This window comes from Ornithorhynchus anatinus, chromosome 8 (genome assembly GCF_004115215.2).
Source record: "Ornithorhynchus anatinus isolate Pmale09 chromosome 8, mOrnAna1.pri.v4, whole genome shotgun sequence".
NCBI classification, from domain to species: Eukaryota; Metazoa; Chordata; class Mammalia; order Monotremata; family Ornithorhynchidae; genus Ornithorhynchus; species Ornithorhynchus anatinus.
This window is the reverse complement of record NC_041735.1, coordinates 26634317-26656347: the sequence shown is the minus strand read 5'-3', so window position 1 is coordinate 26656347 and position 22031 is coordinate 26634317. Positions and strand designations below refer to the sequence as shown.

The following is a 22031-nucleotide window of genomic DNA, read 5'->3' as shown; positions in this document are numbered from 1 at the left end:
ATCCAAAATGAACCCTTGAGGTCCAGAGAACTATTCTATACCCACCCTACAAGTGTTGTTTTAGAGCTGAGATAGCGATTAACGAATGAAAAAAAAATCATTTCCCAAATTAGTAATGACCCTGCTCAGAAGAGGCTAAAGTGTTATATTTATCTGCCGCCTATTACCACAACACATTTATCCCCTATTCTACACACAATCATACTTTTGTAGACTCGGGGATATGTTCACACTGGATTATATTACATCCTGCCTCTGTAGGAGGAGTAAATAGCCTTGGGGAATGGACCCCTTCCTCTCTATCCATTTCCTCCTCTCCCCCATTCTTTGGGAAAAGGAACAAATAAAGCAAAACTTCCAGTTCCCGCGAATATCGAGAAGTCCAAAGTCCATCCTGGAGCTGTTCTGCTCAAGGAGTTCAGAAGGTTCAAGCATAGCAAAGCTTTGCATGGAAGAGCTGTTTAAACCCCAGGGCTTTCATGTCAAGAATCTTGTTAATTAGCAGCCAGCCTGGTGTTCGGAACATAATGCTGAAATCATACACAATTAGGGAGACTGAGAGAATTAAACAAAATGATAAATAAAAACACAGCTTGACGCAGAAATGAATCAATTTTGAATGCCAGCAAAGAACGAGATCCAAGGCACGTGTTACATTTAGGGCCCTAGCAACTGCTCATCCTGATGAAATCCCTCCGACGTAAACCCCACTAGTAATAAAATCCCTCTGGGGGCAAAGAAATATTGCATCATCAACACAGCTTCATTCCCAGATTCATAAGAGGTGTGGTTTTCTGCTGAGATAATGAGTAATGAAATATCCGGCTTGAGGGCATAAACTGTTCTCCTGCAAGGGTCGGGAGGGCTTTTTCCCCTGCAAAATGTACAGCGGGTCGCACAGTATATTCTGCACTGCACATCCCAAAACGTAGCGCGTAAGAATCACTTCCCTCGGCTGGGCACCGGCACTTCCTTTTCGGCTGTGCCGCCGTCGCTGAGGCTATGGTCTCACAACTTGGAGACCGTGATATTTTTCATGGTCCACAGTCCCTGTGGAGCCAATAATTCAAGTTGAGCCGGGGTCCTCAGAAGACCCGGGGGGAAGAAGGGATTTCAGGATGGAACTACTGCACCGGTAGATTGTTCTGCTCCTTAAATGCCAATATTCCCTCTCTCCCCTCCCCCGTTCCGGGGACACTGTGCTGAGTGTAGCACCCATGAAATAACCCTGCTTCCTGCTGATAGCCTTCACCCCCCGCTGCCGCACCCAGGAAGGTGCCTTGGCCGTCTCGATCCCACCCTCCACCCACTCAACCCTCGATAATCAATCGTATCTGAGCATAAACTGTGTGTGTGGAGTAATTATAATGGTGGATTTCTGAAGTGATTGCTATGTGCCAAGCACTGTGCTAAACATCAGGAGAGATAGAGTACAATTATGCCAGTCCCTATACCACTTGTAGTTCATATTCCAAAATGGAAGGAGACCAGTTATTTAATATCTATTTTATAGATATGGAAACTGAGGCACAGAGCAGCTGGTGAAAGGCCCCAGGTCACAATCCAGGCAAGTGGTGGAGCAGAGATTAGAACTCAAGTCTCCCAACTCGCAGGCCTGAGCTCTTTCCAACTGGCCACGCAGAAAAAGACAGCTTTTTACAGCAAAGAATTCCCCAATTTGCGGCTTGTTGGGTCAACTCTCTTCCACTCCCTCTCTTCATCTGCAAAGTTATTCTAGGTACGTGGGTTTTGATTCTTTTCTCTTTTTTTTTTTTTTTTTTTGGTTTGTACATTTTGATGTTGTCTACCTTAAAAGCAAAGCATTTAAGGAACAAAAACTAAAGCTCGAATCAACACACCTCGGTATATTCCTCCCACAGCACCTAGGGCATGGCCATAACAGCCGGTGCAGCACTTAGGCAATTATCCATAATTTATTTATATTAATGTCTGTCTCCCCCTCTAGACTGTAAGCCCCTGGTGGGCAGGGAATGTGTCTACCAATTCTGTTTTATTGTACTCTCCCAAACACTTGGTATATTGTTTTGCACACAGTATGAATGATTGTTTCAGTGGGTCTAGATATACATCTTTATATACATAAATTATATTATTAAATTTGTATATACTTGAGCCACATGTGGGACAGAAACTGTGTCCAACACAATTAACTTGTATCTACTCCAGTGCTTTAGAACAATGTTTTTCACAAAGAAGCATACAAGTACCAAAATAATAATAATAATAATAATTTTATATATATATATATATATATGATAAAAAATGACATGGTTGATGGTGAGGCGAACACACATGCGTATCCTGTACAGATTGCTCCTTGCTGCAGTTTCATTTCTTCTCTACAATACCCAGTGCTATTATTCAAAGCTTTCCCTTTACTCCGTGATTGCCCCAAATACCTTTTCTTCAAGCCACGCTATGTCTAATTAATGAAAACCAGTCCTTATTGAGGACCTACAGTGTGAAAACCACTGAAGCATTTAGGAGGGCATAAAAGAATTAGCAAAAATGATCCCCGATATCCGAGGGTTTAAAAAGAAACAAGCCTTAAAATAAATTAAAGGTAGGAGGAAGCAATGCCTAAATGCTACGGGATGTGTGTTAGCACCCGAGTGCTGAGGTGAATGGGAAGTGTGGAAGTCTCAGTTGGAGGGAGCAAAGGAAAGTCCGTCTCTCTTCGCTGTCTCCCAGTTGTACATGTCATTTGAGAGTTTTTTCACAACAGTGAATAACAAGCGGGATTTTCCCCAGTTTCTCCCTGACTGTACATTTGCTGCGTAAGTCCTTCAATCCACTAGAGAGCTATTGGCTACACTCTCCAGATAGGAACCCAATTGGCCTGAGGAGTCCCATGAAGCTAATCTGACTTCAGGGACAGAAATTCTTCTATTTGGTGAATTCCCCAAGATTGAGCGTTCTAGAGGCATCCTCACCAAGTCACCATTTCCTCTCTCAAGACTCCTAAGGCTCATTTTCAGCATTCCCAGAAAAGAAGGGATGATGGGGCAGGGGGAGGAAGCCAGGTGGGTCAGGGCAAGGAGGAGGGCAGCTGCCAAAAGGGTCTTCTAGGCAGCCCCTGAGTGGGACCAGCGACAAGCCGTCTCCTCCCTTACCCAGGACCACCCGTGTACCCCCGATTTTCCTGAATCTGGAACCCTGGGCCCTGAGGCATTTCGAGTCGGCTAAGGCTCACCTTGCCAGTCACCTTGTACCTAAGGAAATGCTTCGACCCTTCGATGGGGGCTTGAGAATATTTTGGCTTTCCCTTTCAATAGTATTTATTGAGCGCCTACTATGTGCAGAGCACTGTACTAAGCGCTTGGAATGAACAAGTCGGCAACAGATAGAGACGGTCCCTGCCGTTTGACGGGCTTGCAGTCTAATCAAGCTTTCCCTCTAAGCTTTCCCTCCTACTTGTTTGCCGCTTATCACGCTTCAAAAGCTACTGAAACTCCACCAAGCTTGTAAAGAAAGAAGAATCACCTCTGTCCCCTTCTATCCTAAACTATTTTGTACTCTCAGGGGCTTAGTACAGTGCTCTGCAAACAGTAAGTGCTCGATAAATACGATTGAATGAATATATCCAGACGTCCAATCCTCGTCATCCATCTCACACAGTTTCTGATCTCTCACTTTCCAGAGTTTTGACTTTTGCTAAGGAAAGAGCATTGAACTGAGGGTCAGGAGAGCTGGGAAACCGAGTACCTGCTGTCATGCCATGCAAGAACCAGTGGTACCGAGTGCCCGCTCTACAGGTTCAGAAGCAGAGGGGATTGCAACTTCAGTACAAGAAACTCATCCGGCAGATCTGCCCACCATTCAGGTCCTGCCTGGGGAAACTAATCAGAGATGGGGTCGGAGGGGCGGATCATAAACCCAGGTTAGAGGGAGGAATCCAAACAAGATAAGTTTTCGCAGAGTCTTTCATTTGTCGAGGAAGTCAGAGGTTAGCCATAAACCTATCTTGTATCTGTCTGAGAGAGTCAAAGTCTCTCCTTAAGCATGGAAACCAGGCAAAGGAGTACTGGGGAAATTTTGCCAATTTTATCGTATGAAAGAGAACGGTAAAGAAAGCAAACTTTGGGATCTATTTTTGGACTTGCCTTCACTGAGAAGAGCTTAAACAGGACTTTTTTTTTCTGATTCCATTATATGCCACGTTATGAACTTTCTAAATTTCTTGTCAGCAACATTATTTGGTGGATATCATCATTACAGTGGGATAGATGTAGGAGAATTGCAGGATAAAACCTTAAACCTGGTACATGGTATTTAATGATCTCACAGGGTGGACTCCGGCAGCTATGAGGGATAGCATTAATAATGGCATTCATTAAATGCTTATTATGAGCCAAATCCTGTGCTTTGCTTGAATCCACCCCAGCACTTAATACAGTGCCTGGCACATAGTAAGTACTTAATAAATACCACAATTATAATTGTTATTATTAAGACAATCAGATGAGACACAGTCCCTGTTGCAACCAGGACTCACAGTCTCAGAAGTTGGGGAAAAACAGATATTTGGGGGGAAAAAAAGGTAATCACGGGAAAATGGAGGCACAGAGAGGTTTAGTGACATGATCGAGGTAGAGCAGGCCAGTAGTAGGGCTAGGATGAGCTCAGCATTTAGCACACTACTTGACCAAAAGCCTTTAATATTGTACTTTACTGTATAATCTCCTAATGAAAAATATGTGTGTGTGGGTGTGTGTGTGTGTATTTGTGTGTATGTACGCAACATACATTTGTTTAATCAATCATTTATTGAGCGCTTACTGTTTGCAGAACACTATAGTAAGTGCATGGGAAAGTACAATACAGCAGAGTTGTTAGATACATTCCCTACCTTCAACAAGCTTACGGTCTATAAGGGGAGACAGACATTAACTATAGACATATAATCTGTCAAAGTTAACACGATGGAAAGAGCGGAAGGAAAATCAAATAAAATGTGGTGTCTAATGAAACGGGCTACAGGGCCCGCTATTAAACATCAAAGAGACTCTTCACTATCAACACATTCTTTATTTCTGCTTAGTGATGACAGCCTCTACCCTTTATATCTATAGATAACAAAGAACTAAAGAAGGGTGACCATGAAGAAATAATTATTCCCAGCTCGGTCAATTATATGGCCAAGAAAGAAGCATCCTCTTTGATATTTCAAGGGAGGATCTCCCTGGGCAAGTTTCCATTGAATACACTCATTTGACTGAGCACAGGGATTTGAATTTCTCTTTTCTGAGAGGAAAAAAAAATTGGAAAACACTCAGGTAGGCCTGTCACTTCACAGAGTAGGCTTTATATATGTAAATACGGTATAAAGAGCAATCAACTTTCAGGTGAAGGAATGAAGGGACCCACATCAGCTGGAAATGCAATGCCTTCATTTCCATAAAGTCTCTATTCCCTGGGAGAGACAGAAGTTGAGTGAGGCCACCAATAAGTGAGTTGCCAAGGAAAAGGGAAAAGTAATTTAAGAGGGTAAGATTCATCAGAGCCTATCTTTAATGGACAGGTTTGCTGGATTAGTTGGTTGGGATTTTGAAACTGGTGAGAAAAGACGTCTGGTTCAAGAAGTGTTTGACACAAGAGTGGAAATGAGTGCTGATGTGGAGAAAGTGGAGCTTAAACAGAGAGAAATACCTCAGCACATGGGACTCTTCTGGCTAGGTTGCAGGGGAACAGCAGACAGTAATGAGAGACCAAGCCGACGCACCAAAATGAGACTTTTTTCCCCCTCGTGTTCCCTCTGAGGAACACTCCACAGGCCCCATAGGGCTGGAATTTTACTGTATCTAGAGGAGTGGTGTGACTTAATGGAAAGAGAGTGGGCCTGGAGTCAAAGGGCATGAGTTCTGATTCCAGCTCTACCATTTGCTTGATGGGTGAGCCTGAGCAAGTCATCGTACTTCTCTGTGGCTCATTTTTCGCATCTGTAAAATGGGGTTTCAAAACCCTTTCTCCCTCCCCCGTAGACTGTGAGCCCCGTGTGGAACCGGGACCGTGTCTGACCTGATCATCTTGTACCTTCCCTGGTGTTTAATACGGTGATCGGCACATAGGAAGTGCTTAAAGAATACCACAACTATTGTTATGACTATTTAACCCTTCCAGATTGTGACCATCTCACCACCTAACTTCTTTTTCAACATTCCTAAACTTTTCCAATGACCTATAAGCTGCGTGCCTGAAATTTCAAAATCACATTGTTCCTGTGCCCGTAGCTACTTGCCTGCTATGTGATCTTGGGCGAGTCATTTAGCGCCTCTGTGTCTCAGGTTCCTCATCTTTAAAATGGGGATGAAGAATGCGAGCCTCATGTGGCTGTCCATCCTCATTATCTTCTATCTACCCCAGCACTTAGTACAGTGCCTGGCACATAGTAAGTGCTTAAAAAATCACCATCCGCCTCAAAATAGGTGCAGTTTGTCTCAGTGGGACCACATAGACTATAAGAATCGCTAAGAGCCTCACCGCAACACTGGTGGGAAAACTAAGCTAGCCAAATTCTGCCGCCGATGATGTTCTTGAAATAAACAAGTCCTATGGACACAGAAAGCCAGGGATGCTAACTGTTAGAGAAGCAGCGTGGCTCAGTGGAAGGAGCCTGGGCTTCAGAGGCAGAGGTCATGGGTTCGAATGCCGGCTCTGCCACTTGTCAGCTGTGTGACTGTGGGCGAGTCACTTCACTTCTCTGTGCCTCAGTTACCTCAACTGTAAAATGGGGATTAACCGTGAGCCTCATGTGGGACGACCAGATAACCTTGTGTCTCCCCCAGCGCTTAGAACAGTGCTCTGCACGTAGTAAGCGCTTAACAAATACCGACATTATTAATGAGGCAACAACATTCTTAGACAGGGGCACCCGGGTACCGGAGTAGCCTCACTCAGGGACGTCTTCTTACCCTTCACGTGGACGGAATGGGCTAGCTAAGCGTCCCCAGCCTACCACTCCAGGCTTTCCAGAGAGTCAGTACCGAGTCAATCCGGAGAGAGACAGAGTCAGAGAAGCAGCATGGCTTAGTGGAAAAAGCAAGGCCTTGGGAGCCAGAGGTCATGGGTTCTGAATACGGCTCCACCGCTCGTCTGCCGTGTGACCCTGGGCAAGCCACTTTGAGGCAGCGTGGCTCGGTGGAAAGAGCATGGGCTTGGGAGTCAGAGGACATGGGTTCTAATCCCTGTTCTGCCACTTGTCTGCTGTGTGGCCTTAGGCAAGCCACTTAACATCCCTGTGCCTCAGTTACCTCATCTGTAAAATGCGGATTAAAACTGTGAGCCCCACGTGGGGCAACCTGATCACCTTGTATAACAACAACAATGTTGGTATTTGTTAAGCGCTTACTAGGTGCAGAGCACTGTTCCAAGCGCTGGGGTAGATACAGGGTAATCAGGTTGTCCCACGTGAGGCTCACAGTCTTCATCCCCATTTTACAGATGAGCTAACTGAGGCCCAGAGAAGTGAAGTGACTTGCCCACAGTCACACAACTGACGAGTGGCAGAGCCGGGATTCGAACCCATGACCTCTGACTCCCAAGCCCGGGCTCTTTCCACTGAGCCATGCTGCTTCACGCTGCTTGCATCCACCCTAGTGCTTAGAACAGTGCTTGGCACATAGTAAACACTTAACAAATACCACAATAATAATAATCATAATGTTGGTATTTAAGCGCTTACTATGTGCCGAGCACTGTTCTAAGCGCTGGGGTAGATACAGGATAATCAGGTTGTCCCACGTGAGACTCACAGCTGATCCCCATTTTCCAGATGAGGGAACTGAGGCACAGAGAAGTGAAGTGACTTGCCCACAGTCACACAGCTGACAAGTGGCAGAGCCGGGATTCGAACCCATGACCTCTGACTCCCAAGCCCGGGCTCTTTCCACTGAGCTACGCTGCTTCTCTACTACTGGTGGGCTTCACCTAAACAGTGCAAAATGGACCTTACATTAATGAATCAATCAGTGGTATTTAGCAAGCATTTACTGTGTGCAGAACAATGTACTAAGCCCTTGGGAAAGTAATAATAATGAATAATAGTAATTGTGGTATTTAAGTGCTTATTAGGTGTCAAGCACTGTTCTAAGCACTGGGGTAGATACCAGACCATCAGGTTGGACACAGTCCCTGTCCCACATGGGACTCACCGCCTTAATCCCCATTTTGCAGAGGAGGTCACTGAGGCACAGAGTAGTCAAGTCACTTACCCAAGGTCGCACAGCAGACAAGTGGTGGAGGCAGGATTAGAACCCAGGTCCTTCCGACTCTCAGGCCTATACTCTATCCGCCAGACCGTGCTGCTTCCCGAAAGTACAATACGACAAAATTGGCAGATACTATCCCCGCCCTCAAGGATCTTATAGTCTAAGGCAGGAGAAAGGCATGAAAATAGATTAGGGATAGGGGACCCAGTTCGGCGTAAGAATTATCTGTAAAATGGGGATTAACTGTGAGCCTCACGTGGGACAACCTGATGACCCTGTATCTCCCCCAGCGCTTAGAACGGTGCTCTGCACATAGTAAGCGCTTAACAAATACCGACATTATTATTAATTAACTGATAAAAAAAATCAGGATAGTCAATTCAGAACACAGAGCCAGCTTAGCATCCTGAAACTCAGCTGGGCTTGGTTTCAACGTCATAACAAAATGGAACTCACCAACACCCAACTGTGCAATAGTTAGAAAAATAATAAAAAAAATATACTTGACATTCACTGGTAATTATCGGTAGGCAAGTATTTCAAAGACTGCGGCAGGCCATGAAAGTTCAAAGAAAAACTGTCTGGAACAACCGACGTACGCCACGGCACAATTCATTCTGCACTATTGCCTTAAGAACGTGTCTGTTCAGAAAGATTGGAGGAGAGATAACTATCTCCATTAATACAATTAGACCATAACATATGAAAAAATATGTTTTAATCTCATAGCTTCATTTCACTTGCAGGAGAGATTTCCATCCCAAATCATTCCACAACAATCTCATCCTCTCTCTTTTCCAGTCTATGCAAAATGCAGCCACAGGTAATATCTTCATTTCCTGGGCAATGACAAAGTTCCTTCATTGGTTTCCTATTTCTTTTTATTTTTTCAAATCAAATGAACTCATTCTCACCTTTTAATCCCCCCCCCCCCCCCCGCCCAAATTTAGTTTCTGGGTAAAATAGGTGGCACATAAAATGGTCTGCTCAGTAACTGCGGTCAGTGACGATGACGATGAAGAAATGAAACCTTTTTTCACGTCTTTTACTTTTCTCTCATTTCCTTCCCTTCTTTCCCATACCATCATCTTCTCGGGTTACTTTTTTCTACTCCTGAGGTAGCTCCGCTAGAGTTAGACTACCCAAGAAAGAATCTGGCTGTTTGATCTGGGCTTTTTTTGAGGGGAGTGACAAGGGAGGAATGTCAGAAGTCTACTGAGTTCCAGTTTGGCGTCATTCTTAAGGCCCAGCCTCTCAGCGACACCCCATGAGACTTGGCCAGCCTCCGCAAACCTTTTCTCCCCTAGAACCTCTGTTCGGTGGCCTGTTTCCTTGGGAAGTTGCCCAGCTTGTTAATAACTGGGGTATTTTTTAAGCTCTTACAATGTGCCAAGCAGTGTATTAAGCACTGAGGTAGATGGAAGATAATCAGTTCGGGCACAAGGAGCTCAGTCTTACGTAACGTCAGCCCTGATCTCATCTATTTCCTGTCCTTCAAATTTCTCCTTGAAACAAATGGCTTTTGGATTTCTTTCCCACATTAATCCTCCCAGACAGTCATGGGTCCAACAGCTCAACTCAATGTTTTATTTTTGCCTGGTGTTCTGTTTATATTCAAGTCAGTCTGGAAAGTCCTCTGGGAAGAAATTCTGCCATTTGCATTTCACGTGTTTTTGAATTTTTAACTGTGAAAAACACGGGGTGTACACTTCCAGTGCAATTAATAATGGTAGGAAAAAAAAAGCCAAAGTCTGATAACACAATATTGCCAAGCGGACCCTGTCCATGAATGTCTTTGGAAAGTTAACACTTAAATTTGAGAGCACTCAGCCATGGGGATCAGGTCTTTTCGGTGTTGTATTGTTTAATGTAGATTATTCAAGATTTTAACCGTAGCATACTCTACGCTGACTCTTAAAATGTAATATCATCCTTAATATAACAGTTCTAATAGTATTCAGACTTATAGCTTTCCTAGTGAAACTCATACAAATGTGTTTTCGACTTGTAAAATCCATTTGCCGGTTGTAGAAACAGTTTGAAATAGATGGTAAATTTTTAGTGAGCTGATCATTCCGTGATTGAATTTCAAAATATATTACAAGATCATCAGCAAATAGGTCATTGGGGGCCACTATGGTACTGCGAATGTTATTTGTAAAGATCAAAAACACTAGAAGCCCTAAAATGTATCCTGTGGAAAAAGAAAAGCCATATCAGCAGAACCAAATAAATTATTTTTATAGATTGCCATTACATTCAGAAGCTGGATATGATATTATCCAGAGTAATAACATTCCTTTATGCATGCTTAAGGTAGTAAGTATCATAATCAGATTTCAAAGCGGAATTTTATCCAAAACCCCAGAAAATAGCATCTCCATTATTTTCTCGTTCAATAACCTTCAAAAGGGTATTATGAAAAGAGCCGATGGTTGGACAAAAGCGTTTAGAAGGGAGGGGCAGACGGCACTGGAATTATGAGCCCCCAAAATATCGTCTTTGGTTAGGTGATCCTCATTTATCTAATCCAGTCCTTCTCGACTGGGGCACTGGGGCTCACCAGAGAGGTAGGGGGGGGAATTCTGCTAAGCCGTCTCCCTCGTTACTGCTGCCCACCCTGCCATCCTGACTGCCTGGTAATAACTGTGGTATTCGTTAAGTGCTTATTATATGCCAAGCACTGAACTACGCACCGGGATAGATAGAAGATGATCAGGTCTCACATGGGACTCCCCGTCTAAGCAGGAGAGAGAACAGATATCGAATCCCCATTTTGCAGATGAGGAAACCGAGACACAGAGTTCATTCATTCATCCAATAGTATTTATTGAGCGCTTACTATGTGCAGAGCACTGTACTAAGCGCTTGGAATGGACAAATCGGTAACAGATAGAGACCGTCCCTGCCCTTTGACGGGCTTGCGGTCTAATCGGGGGAAAGTTGAGTGGCTTAACTTAAAAGGTCACACAGCAGGTAACTGGCAGAGTTGGAATTAGAACCCAGGTCCCCTGACTTTCAGGCCCTAGCTATTTGCACTGGGCCAAACCACTCCTCCTGCTCTATACTAAATACTCACCACCACGGACTCGGGGCATCCGCTCCCTAACCCAGTGGATTTCTAGTTGGAGGAGAGATACGTATTAATAATAATAATGTCGGTATTTGTTAAGCGCTCACTACGTGCAGAGCACTGTTCTATGCGCTGGGGTAGATACAGGGTAATCGGGTCGCCCCACGTGAGGCTCACAGTTAATCCCCATTTTACAGTTGAGGTAACTGAGGCACAGAGAAGTGAAGTGACTCGCTCACAGTCACACAGCTGACAAGTGGCAGAGCCGGGATTCGAACCCATGACCTCTGACTCCCAAGCCCGGACTCTTTCCACTGAGCCACGCTGCTCCTCTGAGGCGGGTGTCCACAAACTACGTATTCTGACCGGTATGTACTGACCTAATACCCCCAAGATGATGGTAGTTGATTCCCAAAAATAAAGTAGCAGCGGAGTGGCGGGGGGAGGTGGGGGAGAGGGGAGTGGAATAGAGAAGGAGCCTTCTCTAGATAATAATGTCGGTATTTGGTAAGCGCTCACTATGTGCCGAGCACTGTTCTAAGCGCTGGGGTGGATACGGGGTCATCAAATTGTCCCACGAAAGGCTCACAGTCTTCATCCCCATTTTACAGATGAGGTCACTGAGACACAGAGAAGTTCAGTGACTCGCCCACAGTCCCACAGCTGACAAGCGGCAGAGCCTGGATTCGAACCCATGACCTCTGGCTCCCAAGCCCGGGCTCTTCCCACCGAGCCACGCTGCTTCCCATATCTTAGGGGAAGGAGCATTCTCTAGAGCTTATTTGGGACTGGAGTCCAGAGCCCACAGTTCGGGTTTCTTTCCTTGGGATGGAAGTGGAGGAGACGAGAGGTCTGCGGAAAGTGCACATCACAGTTGGGCAGCTTATATTTTTCTTCCTCCCTCAGATCTTTCGATCTCCTTCCCGCTTGCGTTTCGCTGCGGCTGTACGTTAGAAGGGGCACGGTTCTCTTTCATGTTGGAGAATAAGGAGTGTGGAAGTGATGAAACAATATCTTTTTCTGACCCCGGGCAGTCCCTTTCAAGTAGCTGGCCTGGTCCCAACGACTCACACGGCACACTTTGGGGTGCTGGAGTAAGAGGGCTCTTTCTTATTTATGGTGGGAGGATTTTAGCTGAAACTAAATGTTACAAATAAGCCTCGTCATGGCCGCAGCACATTACCAGTGAACCGGGACACTGATTTACACAGCTCAAACTGCTCATGCAACACGCATACACCTTCCCCACAGCGGCCTCCCGTCTCAACTGGGAGAACGGAGGAGGCGCCTCTGCAACTTCATAGGGAAGTATATATTTTAGATTCCTGATTTCCACTAATGTCTCCCTCCCTCTCTAGACCGTAGGCTCATTCACCGAAGGCAGGAACCGGGTCTGCCAACTCTGCTGTACGGTACTTTCTCAAGCGCTTAGGACAGTGCTCTACACAGAGCAAGCACTCAATAAATACCACTGCCGACGACTGAGAAATCCAATTAGAAACAGTGAGGAGAGTTCTTCCCGTCAGTCAGTCGTATTTATTGAGCACTTACTGTGCGCAGACCACCGCACGGAGCGCTCGGGACAGGACCGTGTGACAGTACAACAGACACATTCCCTTCCCACAATGAGTTTACAGTCTAGAGGACTATGCCTGCCCAGAAGACAGACACCGCACCTTAATTATGACTCCAGGTGTTCCCACGTTGGGCAGGCGGTGGGGACAGGAAGGGGTGGAGGCACTGCAAGACAGGATACCTGGGGCAACTGGCTCTCCTGGACGTGATCTGGATCACCGGGGTCCGCTGCCCACCGAAATAGATTCCTCCAAGACAACTCTGAGCTGGACTGCCTTGTGGGCAAGGGCTGCGTCTACCGACTCTATCGAATTGGGCGTTCCCAAGCATTCAGCGCAGTGCTGTGCACACAGTAACACCCTGAGCCCGTTGTTGGGTAGGGATTGTCTCCATCTGTTGCCCGAACTGTACTTTCCAAGTGCTTAGTACAGTGCTCTGCACACAGTAAGCGTTCAATAAATACAACTGAATGAATCAGTGCTGTTTGATGGATTGATCGGTTTCAACATGAATCCAAAACGGATTGAAGCAAGGTAGCCCCATGGCCACAGGGAGAAGAGTGGTGAGCTAATAATAATAATAATAATGATGATAATAACAACAAAAATAATCAGTGGTATCTGTTAAGCACTTACTATGTGCCACGCATTGTGTGAAGTGTTGGGGTAGAGACTAGATGATCTGATCCCAAATGGGGTTCACAGTCAAAGTAGGAGGGAGAACAGTTATTGAATCCCCATTTGGCAAATGAGGGAACTGAGGCACAGAAGAGTTGAGTGACTTGCCCAAGGTCACAGAGCAGGAAAATGGCAGATCCAGGATTAGAACCCAAGTCCTCTGACTCCTAGGCCCGGGCTCTTTCCACTAGGCCACGCTGACTTGACGACTCCCCATTTTCCAACTCCCGGTGTCATCACAAAGAGCGTACGCTTTTCCCGAATTCATTCAGTTTTCGTTCCTCACAGCTATTTGTTTCCGGAATGTGTCACTTCATTTATTTCTGAGTACAGAGTCTCTACAGGATTACTCGGTAAACATCTGGACTCTCACAAGCTGGAGAAATAGTCCCCAGCATACTCCCATTTTGCAGCTTGGGAAAGCAACTTGTTGACTTTGCCACCCGGCCGAGCACGGGGGTGTTCCATCTCCTCCGAATGCTTTCCCTGCTCCATCTGCTGCTGAGGTTCACCTGTCTGACCCGCAAGCCAGGGCCCGTATGGGATCAGAAATCTGCATCGAGTCATTTAAGCTTGGAGGAAAGGCTCTCTGGTGGGTAGTCTGCCCCTGCCCCCTGCGACGCCTCAGAAATTGATTTCATTTCCTCTCAACCATCCCAAGAGAGGGGAGTCGAGTCTCATCCTCAGACGTCTCCAGTGATGCGGATTCCGCAAACTCCCTCGATAGCCTTCTCTACCGCTGAACCGTTTTGAGAGTAAAATTGGTTTTTACCCATATTTTGCCCAAATTTCCCTCGCTGCTGATGGGGCCCATGACTGCTTATTCAATCCTCAGAGAGACTAATAAATCTTTGGCTTCTTCCTAAATGGCGCAGGAGGCTTTCAGCAAAGAGGAAATGAAAGGAAGAAGAGAAGACGGCTCCTTTGAGGGACAGGACAGAGGCTCTGAGAAAGCCTCTGCAAATTCGACTCTTCCGAGGGCTCTAGGATTTTTTCTTTTCAATGTAGGGGTCGAGATGAGGTTAGAGGACGATGCCCCTCTCAATCCGGATCCTGTTTACCAAAGTGTCGGGTAAACCAGGAGAAATGTACAGAGCAGAAAGAGACAGAGTTTGCCGAAACACAGGAAAATGCAGGCTCAGCTCTTCCATTTTCACACATCCATCTCTTCAAGGCCCCTACAGCCCTCAAAAGCAGAACCGGCAGTTGACGTTATCTAGAGCTATGCTGTCCAGCGCATTCTACTAGATGTGGAGGAGAATATCAGAAGTGTAAAACAAGGACCCGATCCTCCAGGAGGATCTTAGTGGGGAGAGGAAAACAGAGGCAGCATGGCCTAGTGGGATAGAGCATGGGCCTGAGAGTCAAAAAGACCTGGGTCCTAATTCCGCCTCTTGTACTCGTCTCCTGAGTGACCTTGGGCAAATCACTGAACTTCTCTGGGCCTCAGTGACCTCATCTGTAAAATGAGGATTAAGATTGCGAGCCCCAAGTGGGACAGGGATTGTGTTCAACCTGATTAGCTTGTATCTACCCCAGTGCTTGGAACAGCGCCGGACAAATAATGAATGTTTAACAAATGCTATCCCCGTCATCATCAAAACAAGACAAATACGTAATCCACCCGAACGAGCACTCGTGCTGCAAGAACCATGGCAGATGGTGTCTCACAGTGGAGTTGGGGATCGGCTGAGCCACAGTCCCAGATGTCGGGCCGCTCTACTGGGAAAGCGGTTTTCATCAAGTCCAAGACGTGGCCCCAATCCAACAAAGCCGCACAAGGCCTTGGAACCGGCCAAGCCATTATAGCGCCAGGTAAAGGTCAACCTGCAACAGGTGGGTTCAGCAAGAACCAAGAGACGCAGCGTGGTCTAGTGGTTAGAGCACGGGCCTGGGAGTCAGAAGGACATGGGTTCTAGTCCTGCTCTGCCACTTATCTGCTGGGTAACCTTGGGTGTGTCACTTCATTTCTCTGTGCCTCAATTACCTTACCTTAAAAACGGGGATTAGGACGGTGAGCTCTACGTGGAACAAGGACCGTGTCCAACCGATTACCTCGTATCTACCCCAGGACTTAGGACAGTGCCTGGGACACAGTAAGCAATTAATAAATACCAAAATTATCATTACTCTGCTCTTCTCATCTCTGATATCCTGAGCCCTTTGTAGAACAATGGACTGCTCAATCTGATTATCTCTTTCAGCACTTAATACTTTATTATAATTGGTAATTATATAATTAATATAGTATAGCGGGAGAGATGTGTCCATGGCGTCGCTATGGGTCAGAGACGAGTTGACAGCATAATAATAATAATCATCTTATTTGTTAAGCACTTCTAAGTGCCAAGCACGGTTCTAAACGCTGGGGTAGATATCGGGTTATCAGGCTGTCCCACATAGGGCTCACAGTCTTAATCCCCGTTTTGCAGTCGAGGTCACCGAGAAGCGAAGTGACTTGTCCGAGGTCACGTAGCGTACAAGTGGCAGAGCCGGAATTAGGACCCACGTCCTCTGACTCCCAAGCCTGGACTTCTGCCACCAAACCACACTGCTTCTTCTTGCATAAGACAAAACAATGTAAAAAAAAAAAACCCACTGAACTGTGCTCTAAGATGGAAACAAGCTAATTAGTTTGGACTCATTCCCTTTCTCCACGTGGGAATCACGGTCTAAGTAGAAGTGGGAACGGCTACTGAAGCCCCATTTTACAGATGAGGAAATGGGAGCCCAAAGAAGTTAAGTCCCACGGTCACAGAGCAGACAAATGGCAGATCTGGGATTAGAAACACAATGATTATAATAATTATCATCAGGTAGCTGCTTCAAAATCAGGCAGTATAGACAGCTACACAGTAAAGGGATCTTTCTTCTTTTGTTGTGATGCCTGGATGCAGGATCTGTTGGGCTTTTCTTGCTCATCTCTGAGTAGTGGGCTGGCGGGGAGGCTATACGTAGCGGACCATGAACGATGCGCTGCTCCCAGAGTCACCTGGATAACGGATTAGCCGGATACACAGCACAGGCCTCTGTGACAGATGCCAAACTCCCAAAATACCTGAGCACTGGGGGATCCCAGAGGAGTCGCTTTGGCACGGAAAAGAGTGCTCTGCCTGTCCTGAGTGAAATATGCTGGGGTTAACCCAGCTCCGGGACTGGCAGTGACATTTCTCTAGCTTGGAGGTGCTAGTTTACCATGGCCTGGCAGAGTTCCTGTGCTGATGGACAGTAAGACCAAGAGTTTCTTGCATCTCTTGAGCTCTCAAAGGGGCCACATGCCTCCTTTGGCTGCCAGAGCAGTATGTTCGTAGGGCCTTTTTTTATTTTTTTAGTGGTACTAGTTAAGCGTTTATTGTGTTTCAGGCACTGCACTAAGGACTGGGATAGATTCTAGCTGATCTGGTTGGACATTGTCCCTGTCCTACATGGGTCTGACAGTCTGAATCCCCACTTCACAGCTGAGGTAAATGAGGCAGAGAGAAGTTAAATGAGTTGCCCAAGGTCACACAGCAGACAAGTGGGACAGCTGGCATTAGAGTCCAGGTCCTCTCGACTCCCAGGCCCATGCTCTGTCCATTAAGTTATGCTGTTCCTCCAAAAGGCTTTGGAGAGTTATAATAATGATAATGGCATTTGTTAAGTGCTCACTATGTGCCAGGCACTATACTAAGCACCAGGGTGGATACAAGCAAACTGGGTTCCCCGTCCCACGTGGGGCTCAGTCTCAATCCCCATTTTGCAGATGAGGGAAGTGAGGCCCAGAGAAGTGAAGTGACTTGTCCAAGGTTACACAGCAGACAAGTGGTGGAGTCAGGATTAGAACCTATGACCTTCTGACTCCCAGGCCCGGGCTCTATCCACTAAGCCAAGTAGAAAGAAGCGCCCGGATGCTCTTCCTCTTAAGAAGCAAATGGGTTGGAGACATGCAGTAGACCCAGAATTCCTTAGAAGACCCACAGAAACCTCAGAGAAAGTCAATCTGTCAAACCTGGCCGGGCTCTGCGTCCCGGAAGCCTTGGAGGGTTCACGGCAAAATGGGTTTCTTGCGGCCTGGCATCTGCTGCCAACCAAGGTTACTCCCGAAGTGCCCTGAGGACATACTTAGAAGAGAGCTGGCCGAGTGCTTAATGAGATTAATGTGCTTATTAAGAGGCAAAGCTGTTGTGTTTTCCTTCTGCTTTACCTGACTAGGTTAGTAAGCAGCAAATCACGTAGCAAGCCAAAAGAACTTGAAGGAATCAGCTGTGGGACAACCCTCCTCTCTAAGCATTAATTCCATGCTCTCTGATCAGAAAAACGGACCCAGTGTTCATAAACACAATCCATGCCACGAGGCTACCGGACATCTGCAGGACGCGTCAGAGAATGAGGACAGGTGCGCTCGCTACAGCGCCCGAGGTTTTCCTGTGATTTCTGCTATCAGACACAGGAAACGTGACTCAGACAGCATTATAGAATCGCCCTCTTCCGGCCCTCTCACAAGGGCACGTGAAAGGAGAAACAGAACACCAAGAACAAAAAACCTTTCCACAAACAGTCAACTATCCATCAGGCCACAACTAAGTCAAATGGAAAGGCCTCTTTACCTGCACACTTTGTCCGGGTGGTTAACGGTGGACCTGGGGGTCCCGTTCCTCCTTCGCCCGGCCTGGTGAGAAGCACCCGGATTTCGTACTCCACATCGGGGTCCAGGTGCCACAGCTTGTAATTGGGGGAGTCGACGATGTGGGTCTCCGCCCAGTTGCCGGTGGTCGTGCGGTATTCCACCTCCTTTAGGATGATGGGCCCGTCGCCAATGATGGAGTTGGCATTTGGCTTGATCCACAGGTAGGTGGCCCCTACCGCCAGCAACTCTGGGGGAGCGATGGGTGTGGGGGGTTCTGAAAGCCAAACAGACCAGAGGAAAATGTTACTCGAGCCAAGTGGATGAAAAGCAAAGGAGTAAGGATCCCCTCTCTGGGCTCTGGGACAGAATTCCAAAGGCAGAGCTGCATGGCAAAAAAAATTATTTCACCCCCGCTCCATCACACTTCTTTCACACACACACATCACCTTCCTAGGCAGAGCTTTTAAAAACAGTCATTCATTCAATCGTATTTATTGAGGGCTTACTGTGTGCAGAGCACTGTATGCAGTGTTTAGGAGAGTACAGTACAACAATAAACAGACATATTCCCTCCCCACAATGAGCTTATAGTATGAGAAAGCTTATGGTCTGGTGCAAAAAAAAAATGAAAAAGAATAAAGGAAAAGTAGTTCTCTTCAGTACTTCATAATAAAGCCCCCCCCATTTTTGTTTTTCAGAGAAGTTTGCAGTCCATTAATGCCAAGGGCCATGGAGAAGCCAGCTATTCAGCGTTTCGTTTCCCCCTTTCTAGTTATGAGCACAGCCAGGAATTTTTCAATCAACTTTTTCTTACAGCTGATTTTCTGAGAAAACAGCAAAATGCTTAACCCTCTCCACACAAATCAGTTGCTGCCCACTTGAGAAACCCATCTCTCCTCCTTGACCAATTGTGCCTTATTCTCTTTATCTTGGATCACTTTTGCATCTTACCCTTCACTCTTTCTGTGACATCTGCAAGTGCAAGATTTCACTCTCTCTATCACCCAAGCTATGCAAAAATATGATAAACAGCATAAAGGCCACTCCTGGCCCTCTGGGGACACACCTAGCATCTTCAGCTCCATATTCAGCCAGTCTAGAAGGGGCAACGTCCTGTGAGACACTTCAAGCCACGCTAAAGCCTAGAATAATAATGATAATGATAATAATGGTATTTGTTAAGTGCTTACTATGTGTCAGGAACTGTACTAAGCCCTGAGGTGGATACAAGCTAATAGGGTTTGACCCAGTCCCCGTCCCACGTGGGGCTCACAGTCTCAATCCCCATTTTACAGATGAGAGAACTCAGGCCCAGAGAAGGGAAGTTACTTGCCCAAGGACATACAACAGACAAGTGATGGAGCTGCAATTTGAACCCATGACCTTCTGACTCCCAGGCCCTTGCTCTATCAACTACGCCAGTCCCCTCAGTGAACCATTACAGAAAGAACTCAAGTAGGTTAGTGTTGTACTTTGCAGGCCACGTGGGTGATCATTACACATCCCGGTGTTTTCAAACACTTTGGCCAGCTTTCTATTATCATTTCTCTCAGAATCTCCCCAGGAATGTAAGTTCAGAGGATATATTGATTACTTCCAATGTCATCCATTTTCCTTTACTGAGGCCTTTACTCTTGCTCTTACTCACTGTTTTCTAGTCTTTTGAGACCTCCACCCATCTTCGATGAAGACTCAGAAGTGCTTGTTAATGACAGATGATTTAGTCAATTCCTGAAGGACATTATGGCCCACTGATCTAAATATATTTCATTTAAGTAATCTATGGCTTTCTCCTTCCCTGTTCTATTTTGGCTTCTTTCTCTTTCATTCTTTGAATTCCCTGATCCCAGTCTTCAATCACAAGTTAAAAAAAAGTACTGAAAGCCCCAAACTTTTTTGGTGTCAGTTTTGTCAGCTGTGTGACTGTGGGCAAGTCACTTAACTTCTCTGTGCCTCAGTTACCTCATCTGTAAAATGGGAATTAACTGTGAGCCTCACGCGGGACAACCCGATTACCCTGTATCTACCCCAGCGCTTAGAACAGTGCTCTGCACATAGTAAGTGCTTAAATACCAACAATATTATTATTATTTATATCCACCACCCTCCCCTTCTAGTAAAAACAATTCTTTTTATCCCCTTCTTGTGCCTGCGATGTTTTTGGTCAACTACTGGAGGCCTTTTTTAATGCTCTTTCATCCTCAGTATTGAAATTTATGAGGGCATTTCAGTAGACAGGCTGGCCTTCGTACGTCACATTTCTCCAGCCTTCTGACCACAGTTCAATTCACCAAGTGTCAGACGCTGCAAGGTCTGTGAAGCTAAGGAGATGGGCTGCAGTGTGCTACCGGTAAAGACTGAATCTCATTCCTGATGATACTTTGGTGACAATAAATGCATAAAATCAATCAATCAGTGCAATTATTGAGCACTTACTGTATGCAGAACACTGGATTAAGCTCTAGAGAGAGTTCAAGAGATTTATTAGACATCATCCCTTCCTTCAAGGAGTTTACAATCTAGTGAACAACACAGGCTCTCTTGGAGGAGATGCTTCATAATGGACATGTGGTAGACCTCCCCTTAACCTTCTTCCTACTCGTGTGGACTGTAAACTCCTTGTGGGCAAGGACCGATGTCTACCAACTCCTCGGTAATGTGCTCTTCCTAACTCTTAGTAGAGTGTAGTGCACACAAGAAACGGTTCAGAAATACAATTGATCAAATGATTGATAGAGTGTCCCCTACCAAGACACCACCACATATGGTGATGCTTGTAATACTGGCAACTCCAAAACTCTGAATTGATTTTGCCATCCTTTTTTAAATATCGTAGGTATCACAATGCTACCCAAGCCAGTGATAAGTTCCCATGGCAACTAACATGAATGAAAAGAGAAAATGAATTGGCAAGTAGAAAATAAGTGAAATTAAACAATTCCTTGGCCTACACAGATTGCCTAATAAGACAATGAAGATCACGCTGCTGCCTCTGAATAACGTAGGCCACCCGTATAAACAATAAAGATGTGAAAACACGTTATCTTGTCAGGTTCCTGCTTTTTAAATGCACTCTAGATCGATTTAGGGTTAGATACGTCCCCATTTAGAGTGAGGGAGGAAGAGAGAGGGCGATTCAGAGCAAGAGTCAAAGTGTGAGCAAGAGAGAAAGTAAATGAAAAATACATGCTACTGGCACGATCCCAAATTACATAGAAAACTTAAGTCCTGATGAAAATCCAACCTGGAGAAACCTGCAGCTCACTAAATTCCCAATGTATCCAGTGCCTTTCCTCCATGTCTCAGTTTCATCCAGTCTGCCACAATCTCCCTCCAGGCTAAGGTGAACGGCAAGGTGTGATTACAACAGCCTGTGATGGTTCAAAAATTACAGCATTGTGAATTGAGGGGGAAATCTCCCCAGGGGTTGCAGGCGATAAAATGAGCCTTATTAGACTCACAATAGAGGCCTGTAATGCTGAAAACGTTAAAAAAGGACGGAGAACCAATTTAGTTCCGGATCAAACACGGCTGAAGATGTGTGTCGGCATCTAAGGAAAACAAAATTTGAGGTGGGTAGAGGCTGGAAGCAGACGAGGGAGTTGAGCCTGAGGCAGCTAATCTATTTCAGCCATAATTTAATTGGAAAATCAGTAGCTCCAAGACTTTGGCTTCAAATTTGAGCCCAGCTGAAGGGGAGGGGAGATGGAATAAAAGCTCCTTTGCATCTTGATTGGCAAACTTAGTGGTGTGAAGAAATCATGTAAGTGATATTGACCGAGCCCTTACTGTATGCAAAGCACTTTATTAAGCGCTTGGGAGAATACAATACATCAGAGTGGACACCCTCCCTGCTTATACCCCAGAGGAAA

The 22031-nt window shown here is 45.8% G+C and overlaps 1 protein-coding gene across 9 annotated transcripts in view; it reads right to left on the bottom strand.

Moving 5' to 3' along the window:
• Window positions 1-22031, bottom strand: part of PTPRT (protein tyrosine phosphatase receptor type T) — a 900646-nt gene that overhangs the window by 454540 nt on the left and 424075 nt on the right. For all 9 annotated transcript variants that reach the window (XM_029070022.2, XM_029070024.2, XM_029070020.2 and 6 more), the window contains exon 7: window positions 18140-18433. In XM_029070022.2, coding sequence (XP_028925855.1) covers window positions 18140-18433 — 294 coding nt within the window. The remainder of the gene's footprint in view (window positions 1-18139; window positions 18434-22031) is intronic.